Genomic DNA, 27288 nt, shown 5'->3' with positions numbered 1-27288 from the left:
ATCCAGATCTGTGTCGAAGCTAGCATCGACGTAACCCTTTACGACGAGCTCCTCGTCACCTCCATATACGAGAAACATATCCTTAGTCCTTTTGAGGTACTTCAGGATGTTCTTGACCGTTGTCCAGTGTTCCATGTCGGGATTACTTTGGTACCTTCCTACCAAACTTATGGCAAGGTTTACATCGGGTCTGGTACACAGCATGGCATACATGATAGACCCTATGGCTGAGGCATAGGGGACGACACTCATCTTTTCTCTATCTTCTGCCGTGGTTGGACATTGAGCTGAGCTCAATTTCACACCTTGCAACACAGGCAAGAACCCCTTCTTGGACTGATCCATATTGAACTTCTTCAATATCTTATCAAGGTATGTGCTTTGTGAAAGACCTATGAGGCGTCTCGATCTATCTCTATAGATCTTGATGCCTAATATGTAAGCAGCTTCTCCAAGGTCCTTCATTGAAAAACGCTTATTCAAGTAGGCCTTAATACTGTCCGAAAGTTCTATATCATTTCCCATCAAAAGTATGTCATCCACATATAATATGAGAAATGCTACAGAGCTCCCACTCACTTTCTTGTAAACGCGGGCTTCTCCATAAGTCTGCATAAACCCAAACGCTTTGATGATTTCATTAAAGCGAATGTTCCAACTCCAAGATGCTTGCACCAGCCCATAGACGGAGCGCTGGAGCTTGCATACCTTGTTAGCATTCTTAGGATCGACAAAACCTTCCGGCTGCATCATATACAATTCTTCCTTAAGAAAGCCGTTAAGGAATGCCGTTTTGACGTCCATTTGCCATATCTCATAATCATAGTATGCGACAATTGCTAACATGATTCGGACGGACTTCAGCTTCGCTACGGGTGAGAAGGTCTCATCGTAGTCAACCCCTTGAACTTGTCGATAACCCTTAGCGACAAGTCGAGCCTTATAGATGGTAACATTACCATCCGCGTCCGTCTTCTTCTTAAAGATCCATTTATTCTCTATCGCTTGCCGATCATCGGGCAAGTTTGTCAAAGTCCATACTTTGTTTTCATACATGGATCCTATCTCGGATTGCATGGCTTCAAGCCATTTGTTGGAATCTGGGCCCGCCATTGCTTCTTCATAGTTCGAAGGTTCACCGGATTTCCAGGACAGGGTTTCCATACCATTCTGGTGTGGAACGTGTCCTTGTGGACCTTCGAAGTTCAGTAGCAACTTGATCCAAAGTACCTTGATCATTATCATTAACTTCCTCTCTAGTCGGTGCAGGCACCACAGGAACATCTTCCTGAGCTGCGCTACTTTCCGGTTCAAGAGGCAGTACTTCATCGAGTTCTACTTTCCTCCCACTTACTTCTCTCGAGAGAAACTCTTTCTCCAGAAAGGACCCGTTCTTGGCAACAAAGATCTTGCCTTCGGATCTGAGGTAGAAGGTATACCCAATGGTTTCCTTAGGGTATCCTATGAAGACGCATTTTTCCGACTTGGGTTCAAGCTTTTCAGGTTGAAGTTTCTTGACATAAGCATCGCATCCCCAAACTTTTAGAAACGACAGCTTAGGTTTCTTCCCAAACCATAATTCATACGGTGTCGTCTCAACGGATTTAGACAGTGCCCTATTTAAAGTGAATGTAGCTGTCTCTAGTGTTGGGGAACGTAGTAATTTCAAAAAAATTCCTACGCACACGCAAGATCATGGTGATGCATAGCAACGAGAGGGGAGAGTGTTGTCTACGTACCTCGTAGACCGGAAGCAGAAGCGTTAGCACAACGTGGTTGATGTAGTCGTACGTCTTCACAGCCCGACCGATCAAGCACCGAAACTACGACACCTCCGAGTTCTAGCACACATTCAGCTCGATGACGATCCCTGGACTTCGATCTAGTAAAGTGTCGGGGAAGAGTTCCGTCAGCACGATGGCGTGGTGATGATCTTGATGTTCTACCGTCGCAGGGCTTCGCCTAAGCACCGCTACGATATTATCGAGGATTATGGTGGAGGGGGGCACCGCACACGGCTAAGAGAACGATCACGAAGATCAACTTGTGTGTCTAGAGGTGCCCCCTGCCCCCGTATATAAAGGAGCAAGGGGGAGAGGCCGGCCAGCCCTTGGGGCGCGCCAAGGAGGGGGGAGTCCTCCTCCTAGTAGGAGTAGGACTCCCCTTTCCTAGTCCAACTAGGAAGAGAGAAGGGGAAAGGAAAGAGAGGGAGAGGGAGAGGGAGAGGGAAAGAGGGGCCGCGCCCCCCTCCCCTAGTCCAATTCGGACTCCCCATGGGAGGGGGCGCGCCACCTCCTGGGCTGCTGCCCTCTCTCTCTCCTCAGGCCCACTAAGGCCCAATTCTTCCCCGGGGGGTTTCGGTAACCCTTCCGGCACTCCGGTTTTCTCCGAAATCACCCGAAACACTTCCGGCGTCCGAATATAGCCGTCCAATATATCGATCTTTATGTCTCGACCATTTCGAGACTCCTTGTCATGTCCGTGATCATATCCGGGACTCCGAACAACCTTCGGTACATCAAAATATATAAACTCATAATGAAAATGTCATCGTAACATTAAGCGTGCGGACCCTACGGGTTCGAGAACAATGTAGACATGACCGAGACACGTCTCCGGTCAATAACCAATAGCGGAACCTGGATGCTCATATTGGCTCCTACATATTCTACGAAGATCTTTTATCGGTCAGACCGGATAACAACATACGTTGTTCCCTTTGTCATCGGTATGTTACTTGCCCGAGATTTAATCGTCGGTATCTCAATACCTAGTTCAATCTCGTTACCGGCGGCGCCCCCCTTTCCTTCTCCCTCCCCACTTCCTTCCCCCTCCTAGTAGGAGTCCTACTCCTACTAGGAGGAGGACTCCTCCTTGGCGCGCCTATAGGGTTGGCTGGCCTCCTCCCCTTGCTCCTTTATATACGGGGGTAGGGAGCATCCCTAGACACACAAGTTGATCCACGTGATCGTTTTCTTAGCCGTGTGCAGTGCCCCCTTCCACCATAATCCTCGATAATATTGTAGCGGTGCTTAGGCGAAGCCCTGCGACGGTAGTACATCAAGATCGTCACCACGCCGTCGTGCTGACGGAACTCTTCCCCGACACTTTGCTGGATCGGAGTCCGGGGATCATCATCGAGCTGAACGTGTGCTTTCGGTGCTTGATCGGTCGGGCCGTGAAGACGTACGACTACATCAACTGTGTTGTGCTAACGCTTCCGCTGTCGGTCTACAAGGATACGTAGATCACACTCTCCCCTCTCGTTGCTATGCATCACCATGATCTTGCGTGTGCGTAGGAAATTTTTTGAAATTACTACGTTCCCCAACAGTGGTATCAGAGCCTAGGTTTTATGTGTTGATGTTATATGCATGAGTAGAACACAAGTGAGTTGTGGGCGATATAAGTCATACTGCTTACCAGCATGTCATACTTTGGTTCGGCGGTATTGTTGGACGAAGCGGCCCGGACCGACATTACACGTACGCTTACGCGAGACCGGTTCTCCTGACGTGCTTTGCACAAAGGTGGCTAGCGGGTGTCAGTTTCTCCAACTTTAGTTGAACCGAGTGTGGCTACGCCCGGTCCTTGCGAAGGTTAAAACAGCACCAACTTGACAAACTATCGTTGTGGTTTTGATGCGTAGGTAAGATTGATTCTTGCTTAAGCCCGTAGCAGCCACGTAAAACTTGCAACAACAAAGTAGAGGACGTCTAATTTGTTTTTGCAGGGCATGTTGTGATGTGATATGGTCAAGACATGATGCTAAATTTTATTGTATGAGATGATCATATTTTGTAACCAAGTTATCGGCAACTGGCAGGAGCCATATGGTTGTCGCTTTATTGTATGCAATGCAATTGCGCTGTAATGCTTTACTTTATCACTAAGCGGTAGCGATAGTCGTGGAAGCATAAGATTGGCGAGACGACAATGATGCTACGATGGTGATCAAGGTGTCGCGCCGGTGACGATGGTGATCACGATGATGCTTCAAAGATGGAGATCACAAGCACAAGATGATGATGGTCATATCATATCACTTATATTGATTGCATGTGATGTTTATCTTTTATGCATCTTATCTTGCTTTGATTGACGGTGGCATTTTAAGATGATCTCTCACTAATTATCAAGAAGTGTTCTCCCTGAGTATGCACCATTGCGAAAGTTCTTCGTGCTGAGACACCACGTGATGATCGGGTGTGATGGGCTCTACGTTCAAATACAATGGGTGCAAAACAGTTGCACACGCGGAATACTCAAGTTATACTTGACGAGCCAAGCATATACAGATATGGCCTCGGAACACAAAGACCGAAAGGTCGAGCGTGAATCATATAGTAGATATGATCAACATAGTGATGTTCACCAATGAAACTACTCCATCTCACGTGATGATCGGACATGGTTTAGTTGATTTGAATCACGTAATCACTTAGAGGATTAGAGGGATGTCTGTCTAAGTGGGATTTCTTTAGTAATATGATTAATTGAACCTAAATTTATCATGAACTTAGTACCTGATAGTATCTTGCTTGTTTATGTTTGATTGTAGATAGATGGCCCGTGCTGTTGTTCCGTTGAATTTTAATGCGTTCCTTGAGAAAGCAAAGTTGAAAGATGATGGTAGCAATTACACGGACTGGGTCCGTAACTTGAGGATTATCCTCATTGCTGCACAGAAGAATTACGTCCTGAAAGCACCGCTGGGTGCTAGGCCTGCTGCTGGAGCAACACCAGATGTTATGAACGTCTGGCAGAGCAAAGCTGATGACTACTCGATAGTTCAGTGTGCCATGCTTTACGGCTTAGAATCTGGACTTCAACGACGTTTTGAACGTCATGGAGCATATGAGATGTTCCAGGAGTTGAAGTTAATATTTCAAGCAAATGCCCGGATTGAGAGATATGAAGTCTCCAATAAGTTCTATAGCTGCAAGATGGAGGAGAACAGTTCTGTCAGTGAGCATATACTCAAAATGTCTGGGTATAATAATCACTTGATTCAATCGGGAGTTAATCTTCCAGATGATTGCGTCATTGACAGAATTCTCCAATCACTACCACCAAGCTACAAGAGCTTCGTGATGAACTATAATATGCAAGGGATGAATAAGGCTATTCCTGAGCTCTTCGCAATGCTGAAAGCTGCGGAGGTAGAAATCAAGAAGGAGCATCAAGTGTTGATGGTCAACAAGACCACTAGTTTCAAGAAAAAGGGCAAAGGAAAGAAGAAGGGGAACTTCAAAAAGAATAGCAAGCAAGTTGCTACTCAAGAGAAGAAACCCAAACCTGGACCTAAGCCTGAAACTGAGTGCTTCTACTGCAAGCAGACTGATCACTGGAAGCGAAACTGCCCCAAGTATTTGGCGGATAAGAAGGATGGCAAGGTGAACAAAGGTATATGTGATATACATGTTATTGATGTGTACCTTACTAATGCTCGCAGTAGCACCTGGGTATTTGATACTGGTTCTGTTGCTAACATTTGCAACTCGAAACATGGACTACGGATTAAGCGAAGATTGGCTAAGGACGAGGTGACGATGCGCGTGAGAAATGGTTCCAAAGTCGATTTGATCGCGGTCGGCACGCTACCTCTACATCTACCTTCGGGATTAGTATTAGACCTAAATAATTGTTATTTGGTGCCAGCGTTAAGCATGAACATCATATCTGGATCTTGTTTGATGCGAGACGGTTATTCATTTAAATCAGAGAATAATGGTTGTTTTATTTATATGAGTAATATCTTTTATGGCCATGCACCCTTAAAGAGTGGTCTATTCTTATTAAATCTCGATAGTAGTGACACACATATCCATAATGTTGAAGCCAAAAGATGCAGAGTTGATAATGATAGTGCAACTTATTTGTGGCACTGTCGTTTGGGTCATATCGGTGTAAAGCGCATGAAGAAACTCCATACTGATGGACTTTTGGAACCACTTGATTATGAATCACTTGGTACTTGCGAACCGTGCCTTATGGGTAAGATGACAAAAACACCGTTCTCCGATACTATGGAGAGAGCAACAGATTTGTTGGAAATCATACATACAGATGTGTGTGGTCCGATGAATGTTGAGGCTCGTGGCGGATATCGTTATTTTCTCACCTTCACAGATGACTTAAGCAGATATGGGTATATCTACTTAATGAAACATAAGTCTGAAACATTTGATAAGTTCAAAGAATTTCAGAGTGAAGTTGAAAATCATCGTAACAAGAAAATAAAATTCCTATGATCTGATCGTGGAGGAGAATATTTGAGTTACGAGTTTGGTGTACATTTGAAACAATGCGGAATAGTTTCGCAACTCACGCCACCCGGAACACCACAGCGTAATGGTGTGTCCGAACGTCGTAATCGTACTTTACTAGATATGGTCCGATCTATGATGTCTCTTACTGATTTACCGCTATCGTTTTGGGGATATGCTCTAGAGACAGCCGCATTCATGTTAAATAGGGCACCATCAAAATCCGTTGAGACGACGCCTTATGAACTGTGGTTTGGCAAGAAACCAAGGTTGTCATTTCTGAAAGTTTGGGGCTGCGATGCTTATGTGAAAAAGCTTCAACCTGATAAGCTCGAACCCAAATCGGAGAAATGTGTCTTCATAGGATATCCAAAGGAAACTATTGGATACACCTTCTATCATAGATCCGAAGGCAAGACTTTTGTTGCCAAATTCGGAAACTTTCTAGAGAAGGAGTTTCTCTCGAAAGAAGTGAGTGGGAGGAAAGTAGAACTTGATGAGGTAACTGTACCTGCTCCCTTATTGGAAAGTAGTACATCACAGAAACCAGTTTCAGTGACACCTACACCAATTAGTGAGGAAGCTAATGATGATGATCATGAAACTTCAGAACAAGATACTACTGAACCTCGTAGATCAACCAGAGTAAGATCCGCACCAGAGTGGTACGGTAATCCTGTTCTGGAAGTCATGCTACTAGATCATGATGAACCTACGAACTATGAAGAAGCGATGGTGAGCCCAGATTCCGCAAAATAGCTTGAAGCCATGAAATCTGAGATGGGATCCATGTATGAGAACAAAGTATGGACTTTGGTTGACTTGCCCAATGATTGGGAAGCAATTGAGAATAAATGGATCTTCAAGAAGAAGACTGACGCTGACGGTAATATTACTGTCTACAAAGCTCGACTTGTCGCAAAAGGTTTTCGACAAGTTCAAGGGATTGACTACGATGAGACCTTCTCACCCGTAGCGATGCTTAAGTCTGTCCGAATCATGTTAGCAATTGCCGCATTTTATAATTATGAAATTTGGCAAATGGATGTCAAAACTGCATTCCTGAATGGATTTCTGGAAGAAGAGTTGTCTATGATGCAACCGGAAGGTTTTGTCGATCCAAAGGGAGCTAAGAAAGTATGCAAGCTCCAGCGATCCATTTATGGACTGGTGCAAGCTTCTTGGAGTTGGAATAAACGCTTTGATAGTGTGATCAAAGCATTTGGTTTTGTACAGACTTTTGGAGAAGCCTATATTTACAAGAAAGTGAGTGGGAGCTCTGTAGCATTTCTGATATTATATGTAAATGACATATTACTAATCGGAAATGATATAGAATTTCTGGATAGCATAAAGGGATACTTGAATAAGAGTTTTTCAATGAAAGACCTCGGTGAAGCTGCTTACATATTGGGCATTAAGATCTATAGAGACAGATCAAGACGCTTAATTGGACTTTCACAAAGCACATACCTTGACAAAATTTTGAAGAAGTTCAAAATGGATCAAGCAAAGAAAGGATTCTTGCCTGTGTTACAAGGTGTGAAATTGAGTAAGACTCAATGCCCGACCAATGCAGAAGATAGAGAGAAAATGAAAGATGTTCCCTATGCTTGAGCCATAGGCTCTATCATGTATGCAATGCTGTGTACCAGACCTGATGTGTGTCTTGCTATAAGTCTAGCAGGGAGGTACCAAAGTAATCCAGGAGTGGATCACTGGACAGCGGTCAAGAACATCCTGAAATACCTGAAAAGGACTAAGGATATGTTTCTCATATATGGAGGTGACAAAGAGCTCATCATAAATGGTTACGTTGATGCAAGCTTTGACACTGATCCAAACGATTCTAAATCGCAAACCGGATACGTGTTTACATTAAACGGTGGAGTTGTCAATTGGTGCAGTTCTAAACAAAGCGTTGTGGCGGGATCTACATGTGAAGCGGAGTACATAGCTGCTTCGGAAGCAGCAAACGAAGGAGTCTGGATGAAGGAGTTCATATCCGATCTAGGTGTCATACCTAGTGCATCGGGTCCAATGAAATTTTTTGTGACAATACTGGTGCAATTGCCTTGGCAAAGGAATTCAGATTTCACAAGAGAACCAAGCACATCAAGAGACGCTTCAATTCCATCCGGGATCTAGTCCAGGTGGGAGACATAGAGATTTGCAAGATACATACGGATCTGAATGTTGCAGACCCGTTGACTAAGGCTCTTCCACGAGCAAAACATAATCAGCACCAAAGCTCCATGGGTGTTAGAATCATTACTGTGTAATCTAGATTATTGACTCTAGTGCAAGTGGGAGACTGAAGGAAATATGCCCTAGAGGCAATAATAATGTTATTATTTTATTTCCTTATATCATGATAAATGTTTATTATTCATGCCAGAATTGTATTATCCGGAAACATAATACTTGTGTGAATACATAGACAAACTAAACGTCACTAGTATGCCTCTACTTGACTAGCTCGTTAATCAAAGATGGTTATGTTTCCTAACCATAGACATGTGTTGTCATTTGATTAACGAGATCACATTATTAGGAGAATGATGTGATTGACATGACCCATTCCATTAGCTTAGCACCCGATCGTTTTGTATGTTGCTATTGCTTTCTTCATGACTTATGCATGTTCCTATGACTATGAGATTATGCAACTCCCGTTTGCCGGAGGAACACTTTGTGTGCTACCAAACGTCACAACGTAACTGGGTGATTATAAAGGAGCTCTACAGGTGTCTCCAAAGGTAAATGTTGGGTTGGCGTATTTCGAGATTAGGATTTGTCACTCCGATTGTCGGAGAGGTATCTCTGGGCCCTCTCGGTAATGCACATCACATAAGCCTTGCAAGCATTGCAACTAATAAGTTAGTTGCGAGATGATGTATTACGAAACGAGTAAAGAGACTTGCCGGTAACGAGATTGAACTAGGTATTGAGATACCGACGATCGAATCTCGGGCAAGTAACATACCGATGACAAAGGGAACAACGTATGTTGTTATGCGGTCTAACCGATAAAGATCTTCGTAGAATATGTGGGAGCCAATATGAGCATCCAGGTTCCGCTATTGGTTATTGACCGGAGACATGTCTCGGTCATGTCTACATTGTTCTCAAACCCGTAGGGTCCGCACGCTTAAGGTTTCGATGATAATTATATTATGAGTTTATGAGTTTTGATGTACCGAAGTTAGTTCGGAGTCCCGGATGTGATCACGGACATAACGAGGAGTCTCGAAATGGTCGAGACATAAAGATTGATATATTGAACGGCTATATTCGGACACCAGAAGTGTTCCGGGTGATTTCGGAGAAAACTGGAGTACCGGAGGGTTACCGGAACCCCCCCCCCCCCGGGAGAAGTAATGGGCCATATGGGCCTTAGTGGAGCGAGAGAAGGGCAGCCAGGGTGGGCCGCGCGCCTCCTCCCCCCTGGTCCGAATTGGACTAGGAGAGGGGGGCGGCGCCCCCTTTCCTTCTCCCTCCCCACTTCCTTCCCCCTCCTAGTAGGAGTCCTACTCCTACTAGGAGTAGGACTCCTCCTTGGCGCGCCTATAGGGCCGGCCGGCCTCCTCCCCTTGCTCCTTTATATACGGGGGCAGGGGGCACCCCTAGACATACAAGTTGATCCACGTGATCGTTTTCTTAGCCATGTGCGGTGCCCCCTTCCACCATAATCCTCGATAATATTGTAGTGGTGCTTAGGCGAAGCCCTGCGATAGTAGAACATCAAGATCGTCACCACGCCGTCGTGTTGACGGAACTCTTCCCAGACACTTTGCTGGATCGGAGTCCGGGGATCATCATCGAGCTGAACGTGTGCTAAAACTCGGAGGTGCCGTAGTTTCGGTGCTTGATCGGTCGGGTCGTGAAGACGTACGACTACATCAACCGCGTTGTGCTAACGCTTCCGCTGTCGGTCTACAAGGGTACGTAGATCACACTCTCCCCTCTCGTTGCTATGCATCACCATGATCTTGCGTGTGCGTAGGAATTTTTTTGAAATTACTACGTTCCCCAACAGACAACTCCTATGGCTCCTGCCGGTTGTCATACTCATCGACATGCAAGTCGTGATTCCTATTACAAGAACATGATCAATATCATACATCACATATATCATTCATCACATCCTTTTGGTCATATCACATCACACGGCATATGCTGCAAAAACAAGTTAGACGTCCTCTAATTGTTGTTGCAAGCTTTTTTTTACGTGGCTGCTATAGGTTTCTAGCAAGAACGTTTCTTACCTGCGCCAAAACCACAACGTGATATGCCAATTTCTATTTACCCTTCATAAGGACCCTTTTCATCGAATCCGATCCGACTAAAGTGGGAGAGATAGACACCCGCTAGCCACCTTATGCAACTAGTGCATGTCAGTCGGTGGAACCAGTCTCACGTAAGCGTACGTGTAAGGTTGGTCCGGGCCGCTTCATCCCACGATGCCACCGAATCAAGATAAGACTAGTAACGGCAAGCAAATTGACAAAATCGACGCCCACAACAATTTGTGTTCTACTCGTGCATAGAAACTACGCATAGACCTGGCTCATGATGCCACTGTTGGGGAACATAGCAGAATTTTAAAATTTTCTACGCATCACCAAGATCAATCTATGGAGTCATCTAGCAACGAGGGAGAGGGTAGTACATCTACATACCCTTGTAGATCGCGGGCGGAAGCGTTCAAGAGAACGGGGTTGATGGAGTCGTACTCGTCGTGATCTAAATCACCGATGACCAAGCGCCGAAAGGACGGCACCTCCGCGTTCAACACACGTACGGTTGGGAAGACGTATCCTCCTTCTTGATCTAGAAAGGGGAAGGAGAGGTTGATGGAGATCCAGTAGCACGACGGCGTGGTGGTGGAAGCAGCGGCGATCTCGGCAGGGCTTCGCCAAGCTCCAACGAGAGAGAGAGGTGTTACGAGGGGAGAGGGAGGCGCCAAGGGCTTGGGTGCGGCTGCCCTTCCTCCCCCACTATATATAGGGGCCCTAGGGGGGCGCCGGCCCTAGGAGATCCAATCTCCAAGGGGGGCGGCGGCCAAGGGGGACTTGCCCCCCAAGTCAGGTGGGGCGCCCCCACCCCTAGGGTTTCCAACCCTAGGCGCAGGGGGAGGCCCATGGGGGGCGCACCAGCCCACCAGGGGCTGGTTCCCCTCCCACTTCAGCCCATGGGGCCCTCCGGGATAGGTGGCCCCACCCGGTGGACCCCCGGGACCCTTCCGGCGGTCCCGGTACAATACCGATTAACCCCGAAACTTTCCTGATGGCCGAAACTGGACTTCCTATATATAAATCTTCACCTCCGAAACATTCCAGAACTCCTCTTGATGTCCGGGATCTCATCCGGGACTCCGAACAACTTTCGGGTTACCGCATACTAATATCTCTACAACCCTAGCGTCACCGAACCTTAAGTGTGTAGACCCTATGGGTTCGCGAAACACGCAGACATGACCGAGACGACTCTCCGGTCAATAACCAACAGCGGGATCTGGATACCCATGTTGGCTCTCACATGTTCCACGATGATCTCATCGGATGAACCACGATGTCGAGGATTCAATCAATCCCGTATTCAATTCCCTTTGTCAATCGGTACGTTACTTGCCCGAGATTCGATCGTCGGTATCCCAATACCTCGTTCAATCTCGTTCCGGCAAGTCACTTTACTCGTACCGTAATGCATGATCCCGTGACCAAACACTTGGTCACACTGAGCTCATTATGATGATGCATTACCGAGTGGGCCCAGAGATACCTCTCCGTCATACGGAGTGACAAATCCCAGTCTCGATCCGTGTCAACCCAACAGATACTTTTGGGGATACCTGTAGTATACCTTTATAGTCGCCCAGTTACGTTGTGACGTTTGGTACACCCAATGCACTCCTACGGTATCCGGGAGTTATACGATCTCATGGTCTAAGGAAATGATACTTGACATTGGAAAAGCTCTAGCAAACGAACTACACGATCTTGTGCTATGCTTAGGATTGGGTCTTGTCCATCACATCATTCTCCTAATGATGTGATCCCGTTATCAATGACATCCAATGTCCATAGTCAGGAAACCATGACTATCTATTGATCAACGAGCTAGTTAACTAGAGGCTCACTAGGGACATGTTATGGTCTATGTATTCAAACATGTATTATGATTTCCGGATAACACAATTATAGCATGAATAATAGACAATTATCATGAACAAGGAAATATAATAATAATCATTTTATTATTGCCTCTAGGGCATATTTCCAACACCTTTCTGAGCTTAGTGTTGATATCTGAAATTCTTCTCTAACATCCCAAAGCTCGGTACTCAAACCTTGTTTTTAGTACATACGAGACAGATTTTCTGTAACCTTATGCTCCTCAGTATCTTCACCAGCATATCCTTCAAACTGCAGTTTCCTTTTCTTCAGTGATCTTATTAGACATGCAGAAGCAATGTTTCCTTTGACAACATCAAGCGTAGACAAGCAGTCTCATAAGTTTCCTACATACAAGATTATGATCATGGAAGCTAAGCATACTCTATATTAGTACACACGAGAGCAGTGTGCTTAAGCTTTCTATTATGGACAATGATTCTTACAACTCTACAAAACCTCAGATAAAAAATAAATACTTCTGTAATTAGACACAAAATAAAGAGGAGCCTTACTGATCCTCCCAGTTGCTTGTTGATTATACTACCCTGCAACAATATTTTCCGAGACTGGTCATAGAATGGGAACTCCCAAATATCTAATAATCTCAAAATCTACCACAATAAATTGACCACAAGCATCAACAACCCCCAAATCATACCTATCGAACCAGAGCTCAGCGGTGGTTTGTGGCTGTGTTCATGGCCACGGGTAGAGGAAGAGCAGCCGCCCTTGCCGCGCTGGTCCCCTCGCTGTCGTCCCCCGGATGGATTCCCGTGGCCCGCTCCCGTCGTCGCTGCAGTCCTCTTCATAGTTTTAAATAGCCGGCTATAGCTCTGCTATAGCCCGCTATAGCCTTTTCAGTAAGGTGCCGCTAAAATGGGCGTCTTCATAAATAGCCCGCTATAGCCCGCTTTGGCCCGCTATAGCTGATTTGGAGGCCCGCTGCTATTTTCCATAGTCCGCTATTTAAAACATTGGTCTCTTTGAAGGGCATCTCCTTGTGGTAGATGCATCACTTTACGCGTGCTCTTGCGGCTGAGGAACTGGTTGTCGACGGTCCCCTCCCTCCATGGCACTTCTCTTTCGCCGAGCTTCAGCCAAAGAACCACCGTCTCAGGCGGCGGCAGAGCAGCCAGGGGGGCGAAGGAGGAAGGGGAGGGGTCGGTCGTCAAGGTAACAGATCCGGATGACGACGATGGAGGCAGCCCATGGTCGGCGTGGGAAGGGCCGCGGAGGAGGTCATCGGGGCGGCGTAGAGGGGCTGCAGCGGCTGTTGGACGAGCACGCGTGGGCGAGCGCAACGGCGAGGTGGTGCCAAGGATGGCGAGCGGCGGCTGATGAGACGAGGGGCAGGATGGGATTAGAGGCGGCGCTCGCGCTAACCCTACCTAGCCAGTTAAGGTAGAGGGATGTATTGCGTGTGTGTGTTGTGGGCTTTGCTGGACTTGGCCCATGTGCGGCTATGTGGGACGAGCGACGGGGAAGAGAACCACACGAAACGAACGAACGAAACGACAACCGAACGGACCAATCACGACTCCACAATAAGATTTTTTCGTCATGATTTACTTGTTTGTTTGGAAAATCTATTATTTGTTTCCTAAAAAACTTTTATTTGTTTCCTGAAAATCTATTATTTGTTTCCTGATAATCTATTATTTGTTTCCTAAAGCAAATTGCATTAATGAGATAGATCGGTTGATTTGGATAAGTTAGGAAAGTTAGATCCGTGATCTTTTGTATGTTTGGAAAGTGCTGATTTTTTAAAGAAAAAAATAGTGGAGTAAAAATAAACCAATTGATAAGAAAAACCATGGGAGGGGGTGGTGGGAGGTGGGAGGAAATAAACCGGACGAAAAAACCAAACGAAAAAAACCAGACGAAAGTGGTGGGGACTATTCAACCAACTCGTCCATTAGGAGTAGAGATATGGTTTTGTGGGAACTAACTTTTGCACCAAAAAGGTAATTCTGCTGCGGGTGGCTAGTTTTGCAGGGATATTATCACCGTAGAAACTAGAGTTGAGGTGGACAAGATAATGGCCTAATGGTACAAGGGCTGTTGAATTTCCTGGTTGACTCCGGTTTGAGACCTAGCACCACCATGGTTACCCATTCCCTTTAGTGAATTCAAGAGCCTACCGCCAATGTAGAAATGTCAAGATGTAGTCATTTTCCATTATAGAGTATCATTAGTCTGTAAATAATACTGAATTGCTCGGTCGATATTTACCAAAATTGTCATCGTTGTACTTATATTGGAAGAATTATGTCCATCTATCAGTTCAACTACGTGCTGCTTTAAAGTGGCATGGTGAGGATGGGCAACCCTTCAAAAATGTCTTCCCATACATTACTGTTCATCCATCATATTGTTGCTAAAAGTTTTGTTGCCCATGGCGACAATAAACTTTTTATTCATGAAAGCTCATATCGTTATCTGTCGGCTATTGGTAAATGTGCTCCAGTAATTTGTGAGAATAACACTTTGGATACATGAATGCAGGAATAATAAATAGTAGTAACTTGTGAGAATAACACTTTGGATACATGAGTGCAGGAATAATGAATTGTTAATTATTGCAGGGAGGTCAGACTTTAGAAGGCACTTGCCTGCACTATTAAAATCCTTGTGCGATGAACAAGAGACCGAAAACATCTTCTGGGGAGCGAGTTCACTTGAGTTCCTCTATGGACATGTCTTCTGCATCACAGCTAGAACAATCGAAACCCTTAATGGAGGCAGATGTTCAGTTCGATTCTTGGGCAGAAAAAGCAATGCGCAATTTCATCTTTGAAGTTGGACTTGGGCCTCGTTTTGTCTACTTGACATCTTTCAAGGAGATGCTTCAAACTGTTCACAATAGGGATGTTGAAATTCCTACGTATGAATCCATGCTACGGGAGGAACTAAAAGAAACTCAGCACCGGGCAATGCAACTCAAGCAAGAATGGAAAAAAAGTGGTTGCAGTATAATTATGGATAGTTGGAAGAGCCGATGTGGTACAAAAAGCTTCATAAGTGTTTTGGTGCATTGCAGCAAAGGTATGTATTTCCTCAGGTCGATCGATGTCTCTGGAATTCCCGAGGACATGGATGAGCTAGCTTCAGTGTTTTCTCATGTGGTTGATGATGTTGGTGCCTGCAACATAGTTCAAGTTATCAGAAATGATGCGTCACCACATATGCGAATGGCATGGCATTATGAGCATGATTGGTTTGCTGCCAATATTTGGCTAGCCAAATGTTGGAATTGCCAAATATTGGCAATACCAAGGCTTGCCAAATATTAGCAACTTTATGTGAGATAGGCAAGACAACTCGGTAATCAATCAAGTAGTAGTGAATATTTGGCACACTGCCAAACATTGGCATGCCTATTTTTGGCACCAAACCAATTATGCTCTATGTGCAAAAGGAACATGACCATTCATTCTTCGTCCCACCGTGTGCTGACTTTTGCATCAACCTTCTGCTTGCGAAAATTGCAGCATTTGATCACGTCAGTGAGGTTCTAAGGAAGGCAAAGGAAATAACAAGGTTTATATATGGCAATGTGCTGGCATATGAACTGGTAGGGCGGTATATTGATGACGGTGAGATCCTGAGCAATTCTTGTTTGAAATCTGTTGCAGAGTTCATCACATTAGATAGGTTAGTTTCTGTGAAAGAAAATCTAGTTGAGATGTTTAGCTCACCTGAATGGGTTTCCTCTGATCGGTCTACTAGAATGTTTAACCCACTTGATTGGATTTCCTCTGGTTTCTCTACTACTACAAGTTTGTTCAGGCATATCTGTGGCATAGTAAAGACAGATGGTGCATTTTGGTGTGCTGCTGCTGATGTTTTGAAGATTACAAAACCATTTATTGATGTGTTGCTTAAACTAGAATCTGAGGACTGTCCAATGGGTATCTTGTATGACACCATGGCAAGTGCAAAAGACATAATGCACAATCTTGGAGATAAATATGGTGATATTTTGCATTGGGTTGACGAGATATGGTATGGTTACTTGCATTCCCCACTCCATGCTGCTGGTCATATGCTAAACCCAAGGGTCTTTTACAAAGATCCTTCCTGTGATGATCCTGAGCTCAGCGGTCGTATTGAGGCCTGCACAACCGCAATTGCAAAAGGCCATTATGATCCAGGGAGACTGAAAGCACAAATTGAAGTATATAAAGGAAGATCAGGTTCTTTTGGTTCAGATTCAGCAATTCAGCAAATAGTGGAGACACCACAAGGTAAAGTAGAGCCTATTCCCTCGTACTTATTTACACTTTGACTTGTAGAATACGAAGAAATCCATGCTTCATTTGTATTAAAATAAGGGAATTAAGTTTTGACCATTTCTTCAGTTACAGTTGTTTGGTGGTCGGCGCATGGGACAGACACGCCTGAGCTGCAGAGCTTCGCCACTCGGGTCTTACGCCAAACATGCTTTGGCGCTAAAAGATACAACATCAGCAGGCAGGTATCGGAGGAGGCGCATGAGACGAGGGGAGCTGATCTCGAAGAGCTGTACCGTGGGCTGGAGTACGCCCACCACAACAGGCATTTTGCCAGCGCTGCACCACTCATAGGCGGTCTTTCGGGGGATCAGTGTGGTAAACCTGGCAGGAAGCTGGGGAGCGACTGGTTCCTGTATCCGCGGCACCGACAGCATATCGTAATCGGATCATCGAACACATAGACATAGCAATTTTATTCCTTGAACTTTCATCAGTGCCGTGTGGGCACAAATGTTGTGACAGAATGTTTTTTTTTCCTTACATTCAGCCATCAGAGCCGTGGTAGCAGACAACATATGGACCAAATGTTGCAACAGATATATACCTTCTCGGCATCCCCAAAATTAGTGTCACCGACATGTTTCCTTGACTCTTGATTTCACTCGCATTTGGAATGTCTGGCTTGTATGTGCAAAAGGAAGAACTTGAAGGTTCATGGGGGATGCAGCATTCGGTAGCGACACTTGGACATTTCCCCTCCAGTTTTTTGAAAGCAAATGCGGCAGTGGTACCATGAGTCAAGTACTCCCTTCTGCCTTTTTGTTCATTTTGATGACAAGCATTTCCGGACAGAGGGAGTAAGTAGTAGCGCAGATTCAGTTTTCACTAGTCCAACCAGCAAAGAGGGGCAGGTTTACAGCTCTGGTAAGAGGGACAGGTTCAGCAGTTTCACGGCCAGGCAAGAGAAGGCAAACACTAGTTTATGGTCCATACTCCGAAGAGGCACTTGGCTGCAGTCCAGTATCACAAAAGTAAGAGGCTATACAAACAAAGACAACAATCTATATATCTAGCTTTGGATCATGCTGACGATAGGTATTATCACATCAACTGTGGAATTCCCACTTTCCAAGTGTTTTGACTATTGCATCAACTGTGGAATTCCCACTTTCCACTGCCAAATAACATGGGCCGGCAACTGTCAACCAAAGATAAAAACCAACAGTGTCAGTACCTAATGTTTGTTACTCCTTCCGGTCCTTTTTAGTCTGCATATAAGTTTTGTCTGAAGTCAAAGTATCTCTACTTTGACCAAATTTATAGAAAAGAGGTATTAACATTCACAATGTCAAATCAATATTATTAGATTCATCATGAAATATAGTATCATGGTATATATATTTGATATTGTAGATGTTGATATTTTTAAATATAAATACAGTCAAACTTTGTAAAGTTTGACTTGACAGAAATCTAATACGCGGAGTAAAAAGGACCGGAGGGAGTATAATCTCCCATGAATGTGACATTTCTTTCAATAGTGGATTGCTCATCTCTATTGCATGAGTAGACATAGTAGCAAGGGTCAAATTTTGGCAAAGCATGGTTAAATTTGACACCCAACTAGTTTTGGCATGACATGCCTTGAGATTTAACAGGAGGTGCCGTCTGTGCCCTCATATCACTCACTTTTCACAGATGAAACTAAGCTCAGGTATGCACAAAAAAGAGAGTACAAGATTGTGTCCTTGGACACAACTTTAACCAATTCAAATTACCAGCTCAACACTCTGGCTCACAAACTCATTTAAGTACACTTTGATAAAAAAAAACAATTCAAAGAGGTGCAGGACACTGACCAAATTAATGATCAAAGCTTCTTATTGAAAAGGATCAAAGTTTTTACTGAAATGCGTGCAAACCTTACAAACCAAGGTGGAGGGAGTACATGAGAATATATTTTTGCACATGGCACATGCTTAGACCAGACTAATATACATCATCTACAAATAGTAACTACATATGTATAATCAAAATTGGAAAAAGAACTGCTCATAACAAATTTGAGGGTTTTATTTTTATTGCCGGGAGAAACATGAAGACATTTATTAAGGCTCTAGGGTCTAATCTTGTTCGCTGCCACTATCCTCCTGATGTTGCTCCTCGTCACTCATGCCACTTGTATGGCCATTAGGAGGGTCTTCGTAGATGTGCCCCATCTTCAACCTCTTTGTTTCCATGTAACGCCGATTCTCATTAGTTATTGGTGTCAACAGCGGCACTCTTCCCAGGACACTTAAACCGTAGCCCTTGAGTCCAGTGTACTTCGCCGGGTTGTTAGTCATCAGCCTCATGGTTCGGACGCCAAGATCACGTAGTATCTGCATAGCGGAAATAGATATCAGCAAAGGTGGATAGCTCAGGAGTTGTAATACAAGCCAATTCCAGTGGAATGGTCTTTACCTGCGCGCCTATACCGTACTCCCGGGAGTCGGCAGGCAACCCAAGATCCTCATTAGCCTCAACAGTATCCCGTCCAGCATCCTGTAAATTGTATGCCCGGAGCTTGTGACCCAGCCCAATGCCCCTGCCTTCGTGGCCACGTAGGTAAACCACCACACCCCGACCAGCCTTCTCGATCATGGTCATCGCCAGGGCAAGTTGGCCCCCACAATCACACCTCGCCGATCCAAATATATCTCCAGTTAGGCACTCTGAATGGACTCTCACTAGAATATCCTGGCCATCCCCAACATCACCCTGCATATAAAGGAAAACAATTTATTATTGCCCTGCATATAAATGGTTTTTGCCTGGTTTTCCCTAACTAACTGGGGAATTCTACTTCTACTGTGAAATGCAGAGCTCCTGTGCTTTCGTGGTTTCTTCAAAAAATAAGCCTAGATGAAAAGAAAGACTTAGCAGCATTCATTATTTAAGAAGGTTTCATTCCCACAATACATTGCTGCTTCACCATGATCTTGCAGTATAGGCTGTACAACTGGTTGAGGTTTTTTGGCCAGACTGATGGATGTAAATGGCAAAAAAAATGTCTTGCTGCATTTAGTTTTGTTCAAGAATTTTATTACAGATGTATGTACTAGAACAAAAAATATCCCATTGTTGAGTCCAACTGCAAACTTGCAAGTGACTACCTATATTTGCTCAGGGATGCTTACCTTGATCATTGCAATGTGCTCCATCCCATCAATAAGAGATCGGTAGCAATAGGATTCAAATGACCCCCACTGTAATTGTAATGGTGTGACACAAAGACGTTCTACCAGTCTGTCTCTCTTTCTCCTATATCTGTATATGCAAATAATTTCTTATAAGCAACTGATGGTCCAGTAAAATATTACACAAAAGTATGCATTCAAGTAAGAATTCATCAAACTGTAGCTTTCATATTCGTAATTGTTCTCTAGTTGCCATCCGGCATGAAACTATTACCGTTCAGTGCATCATAATTAAATTCTTAACTTGTATGAACGAACTGACACTTGGGTATATTAGCAAATAACAAACCTAATCAAGTCTGCAATTGAGACTATCTTCAGGTTCTCCCTCTCTGCAAATTCTTTCAGCTTTGGCAACAAAGCCATGGAACCATCATCATCGTCAACAATTTCACAAAGAACTGCAGCAGGAGGTAACCCAGCCAACATGGCAAGGTCTACTGATGCTTCAGTATGCCCAGCCCTTTTGAGGACACCACCTTCTCTATATTTAAGAGGAAAGATATGTCCAGGACGGTTGAAGTCCTCAGGCTTAGAATAAGGAGATGCAAGTGCTAGAACTGTGTTTGCCCGATCCTTGGCTGAAACCCCTGTTGTTGTGCCCTCTTTAGCGTCCTAAAATACATTTTTTAAGCAGAGTCAGTTGGAGAAACAGGCAAGAGGAGAAAGTAAAATATGCCCATATGAAAAAGGAGAAAATACAATATGCTCATAGACCAGAATTCTGACTAGAAAATCGGACATCATACCACTGAAACAGTAAAGGCTGTCCGCAGCTTCTCTTCATTTTCCTTTGCCACTACCATAAGAGGAAGTTGTAGTCTTTCCAGGTCATCTTCCTTCATGCTGACACATACAATCCCAGTGCCATGCCTCACTATGAAAGCCATAGCCTCTGGTGTTACCGTGGATGCTGCCATTATAAGATCTCCTTCGTTCTCCCTGTCTTCATCATCCACAACAATCACATACTGCAAAATGAATCAGTTAGGATTACAGAGCAAATGATGCAAAATAAATAAACAGAAAACATAACTTTGGTAACATGACATACTTTTCCTTGGCGAATATCTTCAATAGCTTCAGGTATAGATGAGAAACCCTCTGTAGGCAAATCTAGGTCAAGTTCATCATCATCAGCTGAAAACCCATCGACGACAGGAGCCATGTCAGCAGCTATGGTCCCCAATGCAGCAGCATCAGCTTGAACAGTTTTAGATGGACTGGCCTGACCATTTATAACAATACGTTCTGAAGGATCAACCCCAGCATGACATACATGAAAGCTTTTGATTCGATTATTATTTGCCAAGTGAAGCGAACTGGTTCTCCTTAAACTGTTTGATGCCAAAGTTGGTGAAACTGAAATATCGCAGCGCAAGACAGAATTGATGGGCTGACTGTTGGTACCAGTGAACCGTGTAAAGAGTTTCCCACTGCATAAACCAATTTAAGATAAGATGTTAGAATTATGAAGTAAAATGCTATGATCTGAATTATTGTCGATAATGTCATATCGATAATCTTGTGTCCTGTTGTGTAGCATAATGCCTTGTAGGTTGTAGCACCATATGAACAAAATTTTGATGGAAGATACTTAACAAATTTCATGCCTACTGTATACAAGGAGCATGGTAAGAAATAAACAAGGAAATGTGGGTGAGTAGAAATCTTCAACATCAAACTTTACGCACAAAGCTAATAATGAGTTCGGTGAGTGACTCCATGCCCTTTGTATTTTGTTTTTGTGCAGCTATCCCTCATAAACCGAGCAACTGTTTCTTCGATATGAATAGGCAGTTCTGACGTCAGGTTTCCCCAAAAAACAACGAAGATGAAGCACAATCCACATCTCCTATATTTCTCCAAAGTAAAAAATCATATCTCCTGAACCTAAAAAATAGTAGAACCATTATACCAACCCAACCATGCCTATATAACTACATCATGGCTATATTACTCGAACCAAATAGACCTTGGGCCAAAATTGGGTACCGAGCCTCCTCTAGTCCGAAGCTTAGCCCAAACAGACCATTACAAAAATCCTAGGGTTTGGTGCTCAGAGATGGCTACGGGGAGAGCCCCAATCGATCTCTTCTACTTGTCGAAACATTTTCCCAAGTGATTTCGACTGTAAATCCACTGACCGACTGGGCAAAATACATGCTCACGGCCGGGAAAATGTAATAACTCACCGGAGGCACGAAGGAGAAGAAGGCGGCGCGATTGAGGGAGCCATGTCGCCGGCGAGACCCCTCCGTCCTGGGGTAGGACGGAAAGCGAGGAGAGGAGCCGCCGCGGGTTGCGAATGAACCGCGTGGGGTGGAGGCGCGGAAGACGGAGAGAGACGTCCAGAAGGTGGTCGGTAGGATAGCGCAGCGCGCGCAGCTGGCGTGGCGGCGGCGCCCGGGCGGGGAAAAGTTGTGGCTCGTAAGGCCTTCTACAATGGGAAGTGTTTGGAAAGGTGCTTAGAAAAATAAATCGAGTTTTTTTTGAAGCATCGATGTCTATTTCTATAAAAGAGATGCTTAGTTAAGCATCTATCATGTACAAATACCGGTGCTTAAGGAAAGCCTAGTTTATTTTTCTAAGCACCTCTTATTGTACAAGGCCTGAGAGCATCTGCAACCGGACCCCGCTGCCTCAAAAGCCAACAGTCCGATCAGTCACACGGATCTCAATTCTTTCTAAATCATCCACAACCTATTCCTACCTGCCATCTTCCTCTCATATCTTTTTCCACGTTCGTGTCACCCCTTTTCCTGGCTTCATCGTCTTCCATAACCCACATCGCCGCCGCCACCGGCCCCAAACCCCTCCTGACTGTCCTTCTCAACCCGGATATGGTCGCCGCCATTGGATGCCGCTCCGATACATCCTACTGCTCCGGACATACATCTCGTCATCTATGTGTTCGATGAAATGTTCGAGTGTTTTTTCTAGATTCTTTTGCTCATTTTAGGCAAAACGATGGATCCATCGGATGATGACTTTGAGAACAAGAGGCTTGGTGAATTCATGTATAAAGAGTTTGTTGATTTGTTAGTTTCGAACAACGAAGATGCTGAAATGACGTTGATGATGAGCGTTCATCAAAAAATGGAGAATCGGTAAGGAGGTGGAGCATGTTTAGAAAAGGATTCAATAAAGGAGTAGAGAGTTGTTCCCTCGACATAAGGTCGCTGACACATAACTTTTCTATAAGGACTACTTCCAACAGTCCCCAACATACTATGAGAATTTTTGTCAACGTCTCTTCCAGATGAGCAGACCTTTGTTTTGCGAAAGGATTGTTGCGGCACTACCACTTTACATGACCGAAACTACTAGGTGGACAATAAGAGGATTGAATAGTGATTCTCAATTTTGCCCTACGCATAAACAGCTGGATGTGCTGCATCATGCAGAAAATGTCCAAATTTTTATCGTGTGTGTAGCATCGTTCTTACGTAACCCTAACAAAAAAATATACTCTCATGGTAATACATCACAAATACCTATCAATTTCGGTTAGTTGTCGGTTTGGCCGTCTTAAACAGGATTATGACGTGGCAGGCCCACATGTTAGGGTTAACATGGCACGATAGTTGACGCCGTTAGATTGACCAACACCTTGGGCATTATGATATGTGGGACCCACGTGCCGGTCTAAATAAAAAATTCCACTTATTCCCCTAAAATTCCTCTTATTATCCCGTCCATGGCATCCCCTTAGTTACGTCATGTGCCGCCACTGGAACCAGCCCGCGCATGTGCCACCAGCTCGACCCAGCCAAGGCACCAGCTGCCCGCTGACGAGCACCCACCAACACTCCGCCTCTTTTATCCTTCTTCTCCTCCTTTTTTCGCCGCCTCCTTGACCAGCTGCGCCCGAAGCACGCCCAACATCGTTGCGCAGCCATGGCCGTCAAGCACCCTGCTGGCCCATGCCACCACCTTGCATACTCACATGTGGGTCCTACATGTCGTAACGCCAAACGTACCCATCAATCTAACGACGTTGACTATTGACCCATGTCAGTCTTGACATGTGGGTCCGCCTTGTCATAATCCTGTTTAAAATGGCCAAACTAGCAACTAACCAAAACTAGAAGGGTTGGGCGCGCTTTGCTGCATCGTTGGTATTGTTGGGTTTTTTAAAAACATTACTTATTCTATTTCAGAATATAAGATGTATTACATTTTAAAAAAGTCAAACCTTTTTAAGCTTGATCAAATTTGTAGAGAAATATATCAAAACCCATAATACCAAATCGGTATAATTAGATTCATCATGAAATGAATTTTCATATTTTTTTTGTTTAATATTGTGCTGACATTTTTGGCTCTAAACTTGGTCAAAATTAAAGGAATTTATTTTTTCAAAAATAATAGACTGTTTTATTTTTATATACAGTTTGATGATTTGATGGGCTTTCTCGATGTGATTATGTGTTATCCACTAAGAAACTCATATTTATATGGGAGAATTTCTACGTCAGTGGTTACATGTACTATATGGACGCTATAGTATCATATGGTGATGCTTCTTTTTCCTAGGTGATGGGAGAGTGCGCAGCATTGGTATGTTTTAATAGGTCGGTTGCCGTCGATTAATTTGAAAAATGATTGACTCCATAATTGAATACCCCAATCGAATTGGAGAGCTTCAAAATTAGGGAACAATAGTGACTTACAATAATTGAATGAGAAAGCTCCTTGAGCAATTGTTGACTCAGTCAAAATTGAGTATAATAGTGTATAATAATGAACTCAATTAATTATGAGGCCTTAAAAATTAAGAAGCATATAGTGTATAATAATAAAAAATGAATGAGAGAGCTTTGAGAAATTATTGAGCCGGTCAAAATTGGGTGACCCAATTTTAATTGGAGCCCTCGATTAATTGTGAGCCCTTTAAAATTAAGGAAGCTTAGTGTTATAGAGGATCGGTAGGTATTTGCGATATATTACCACAAGAATGATCGTTTTGTGTTAGGGTTACGTAAAGTGGTAGTTTTTTGTTCAGCTCTGGTAGTTTTTAGCAATTTACTCATTTACTGAGAACATGAAGAAGGCTCCCAAATGTTAAAAATGAGGCAGCATAGTATGGATATATGCGGAAGGTATGAACCTGATAGCATCTGCAGCCGTTCGGCCCCCCAGGGCGCTAAAAAAGAGCGGTCTGGGAGCGAACCGACGCTAGTTCGGTCCCTAGGGGTGACCTAGCTCCCAGTCACGTCCCCAGGCGCCATCCTCAGGACGCGAAAAATTCGAACTTGTCGTTCCCGCTCACAAAAGACGCCATAAGTTCGGCGATCGCAAGTCACAGTTCGGCGATCGGATATAGTCAGGCGTACAAAAAATAGGGCGGCAGGAGTTCACGTGCACAACGCATCACTCGGCGGGCTCTGCCCCAGGCGTCGGCGGAGTTGGCGTGCGCGGGCTTGGCGGTGTCGGAGCTGCTTCTGCGCTGGGCGGTGTCGGCGCGGCTTCGGTGCTACTGGGCGTCGTGGAGGCGTCATCACGCGGGCTTGGCGGCGGCGGCGGCGTTGTCGAGGGAAGCTGGTTCAGGATGAGGTCGTGCTCCACCAAGTACCACGCCTTGACCGCCTCGTCGGTGCTCTGGAGCATGTCCGCCCCGCCCAGCAGGAAAGCCAGGTCGGTGTTTCTCTTCTTCGCGGCGACGTTGGTCTGGAGCAGGTCGAGCTTGACGGCGCTGCTCGACATCAACGCCGACACCGCGCGTCAGTCTTCTCTTCACGAAGGACGGCCCGGGCCTGCGCGTCGGCGAGGCAATGCTCGATGGACTCGTGCACTCGAGCGGTGGCCGCGTCGGCGTGTTTCCCCTTCTTGGCACCTTTGTTGCCGTCCGGCCGCCCTTCCGATGCGCCAGGAGTCGGCGCGTCCGGCTTGTAGGTCTCCTTGGCCTTGTCGAGGGTGCGCCGGACTTCCGCCCACTTCTCGCACTTGTCAATGCGCTTGTAAACGTGGAGGTACTTGAATTCGGCGTCACTGTTGCTCCGCCGGTACAGGGCGAACATGCGCAGCAACTGCACGGAGGAACAAACAGTTGGCGGGCGTGCACGGCGAAGAGAGGCGGGAGACCGGCGTGGCATACCTGATCCTCAACGCTGGCGCCGCTCTCCGGGCGAGCCGCGACCTCCTCGACGACCGCATGCCATTTGTTGCACGCCCCTGGATACGCCCCAATGGTTCGCCATCGCCTTCGAGCCGCGCTGCATGTAGACGCCTTTGAAGTAGGGGTCGACGAGCTTGCGCTCGTCGAACTCGGCCTTAATGCGCTCCCAATACGTCTCGATGCTCTGGTTCGTGCCGGTGGTCGGGTCGAGGCAGACGACTTTCCATGCTTCGGCGAGGCATTCCTCCTCCTTGGACGCCCACTTGATGCGCGGCTCGCCTGACCTGGCCGCCCGCGTCTTCTTGCGCATCTTCGCCGGAACAGTCGCCAGCTCCTCCTCCACCTCCTCATCCTCCTCCTCTTGCTCCTCCTGCTCCTCCTGCTCCTCCTCGCCGTAGACGTAGCCGAGCTCGCCGTCCATGCCGCCGCTGAGATCCATCGTCTCGTCGGGGGTGTCGAACCCGGGAGACGCGGCGGCCGCGGCCGAACCTGCGGCGATGATGTCGTCCATGTCGCCCTCGGTCTCGTCGGTGTCGCCGAGGTGCGAGAAGGGCAGCATGCAATGACGGAAATGGGGCGTCGGGGAAGACGCGTAGGCGGGCGGCGAGTAGTTGTATGGAGGGTATTGCACGCCGGTGAAGGTCACCGACGAGGGCGTGCGCTGGACCGGGTGTCCATGGGGGAAGGTGACGTTTGGATTGAACCCGCCGTGCGCGTCCCCGTCGGTGTAGCTCGGGGAGGGCGATCCCCATGGCTGTGGCGACGGAGAGCCGAAGCTTTGCTGGCCCCAGGGAGTGTACTGGGCGTGGCTGCCGGGTGGATTCATTATCCCCGCGCGAGTCGCCTCGGCCTCGGCTTGGTCCGCCGAAGCGGCAGCCGCAGCCACGCGCGCCGCGTTGTCACGGGACTTCTTGGCGATGTCCCTGTTCCGTCGGTCGGCGGTGACAGCCTCCCGTCGCTGAATTTCCGCCCTCCACTCGGCGTTCGGCATGCCCGGTGGCTTCGATAGCGGCGCCCTCGGCTTCCTCTGGGCGACGGAGGCGGTCGTGGTTGCCGCCGTGCGGGGGACGACGTACTTCTTCGGTGGCATGGCGGCCAACTGGGAGGCAAGCAGGAGGGAGATTGGCGGGAGGAAAGGAGAAAATGGGAGGAAAGTGGGGGAAAAGCAGGAAGAAACGACGGGAATAGGCGCGGGACTCGCCGACAGGGCGGACCCACACGTCCTTTTCGCTTGTGCCGGCGCCC

General features: G+C 45.9%; 2 protein-coding genes across 2 annotated transcripts; one reads left to right on the top strand and one right to left on the bottom strand.

The window, feature by feature from the left end:
* Positions 1–15084: 15084 nt before the first annotated feature.
* LOC125519133 (uncharacterized) lies at positions 15085–17144 on the top strand. The gene is made up of 3 exons (XM_048684006.2): positions 15085–15650; positions 15854–16695; positions 16816–17144. Exons 1-3 carry the CDS (start codon positions 15085–15087, stop codon positions 17142–17144), a joined length of 1737 nt encoding a protein of 578 aa, XP_048539963.2.
* A 1402-nt stretch (positions 17145–18546) lies between these two features.
* On the bottom strand, positions 18547–22343 carry LOC125520157 (putative bifunctional riboflavin biosynthesis protein RIBA 1, chloroplastic). The gene is made up of 7 exons (XM_048684990.2): positions 22118–22343; positions 20977–21358; positions 20672–20893; positions 20212–20537; positions 19863–19992; positions 19147–19443; positions 18547–19064 (listed from the first exon to the last, which is right to left on the bottom strand). The coding sequence occupies exons 1-7, from the start codon at positions 22159–22161 to the stop codon at positions 18807–18809; spliced, it is 1659 nt and encodes a 552-aa protein (XP_048540947.1). The 5' UTR covers positions 22162–22343; the 3' UTR covers positions 18547–18806.
* Between the last annotated feature and the right edge of the window lie 4945 nt (positions 22344–27288).

This window comes from Triticum urartu, chromosome 7A, assembly GCF_056163025.1.
Source record: "Triticum urartu cultivar PI428250 chromosome 7A, HENAU_Tu73, whole genome shotgun sequence".
Taxonomy (NCBI): domain Eukaryota; kingdom Viridiplantae; phylum Streptophyta; class Magnoliopsida; order Poales; family Poaceae; genus Triticum; species Triticum urartu.
This window is presented reverse-complemented; position numbering and strand designations above follow the sequence as displayed.

What these genes read in the sequence shown, in the direction of transcription:
- LOC125520157 (XM_048684990.2), bottom strand. Translation starts at nt 22,161, where the DNA reads ATGGCTCCCTCAATCGCGCCGCCTTCTTCTCCTTCGTGCCTCCG. An exon ending in AAGATATTCGCCAAGGAAAA is followed by an intron (nt 20,894 to 20,976) that starts GTATGTCATGTT and finishes TTCATTTTGCAG; the next exon opens with TATGTGATTGTTGTGGATGA. An exon ending in AGTACGGTATAGGCGCGCAG is followed by an intron (nt 19,065 to 19,146) that starts GTAAAGACCATT and finishes TCCGCTATGCAG; the next exon opens with ATACTACGTGATCTTGGCGT.
- LOC125519133 (XM_048684006.2), top strand. Translation starts at nt 15,085, where the DNA reads ATGAACAAGAGACCGAAAACATCTTCTGGGGAGCGAGTTCACTTGAGT. An exon ending in CATATGCGAATGGCATGGCA is followed by an intron (nt 15,651 to 15,853) that starts TTATGAGCATGA and finishes ACCAATTATGCT; the next exon opens with CTATGTGCAAAAGGAACATG. An exon ending in AATAGTGGAGACACCACAAG is followed by an intron (nt 16,696 to 16,815) that starts GTAAAGTAGAGC and finishes CTTCAGTTACAG; the next exon opens with TTGTTTGGTGGTCGGCGCAT.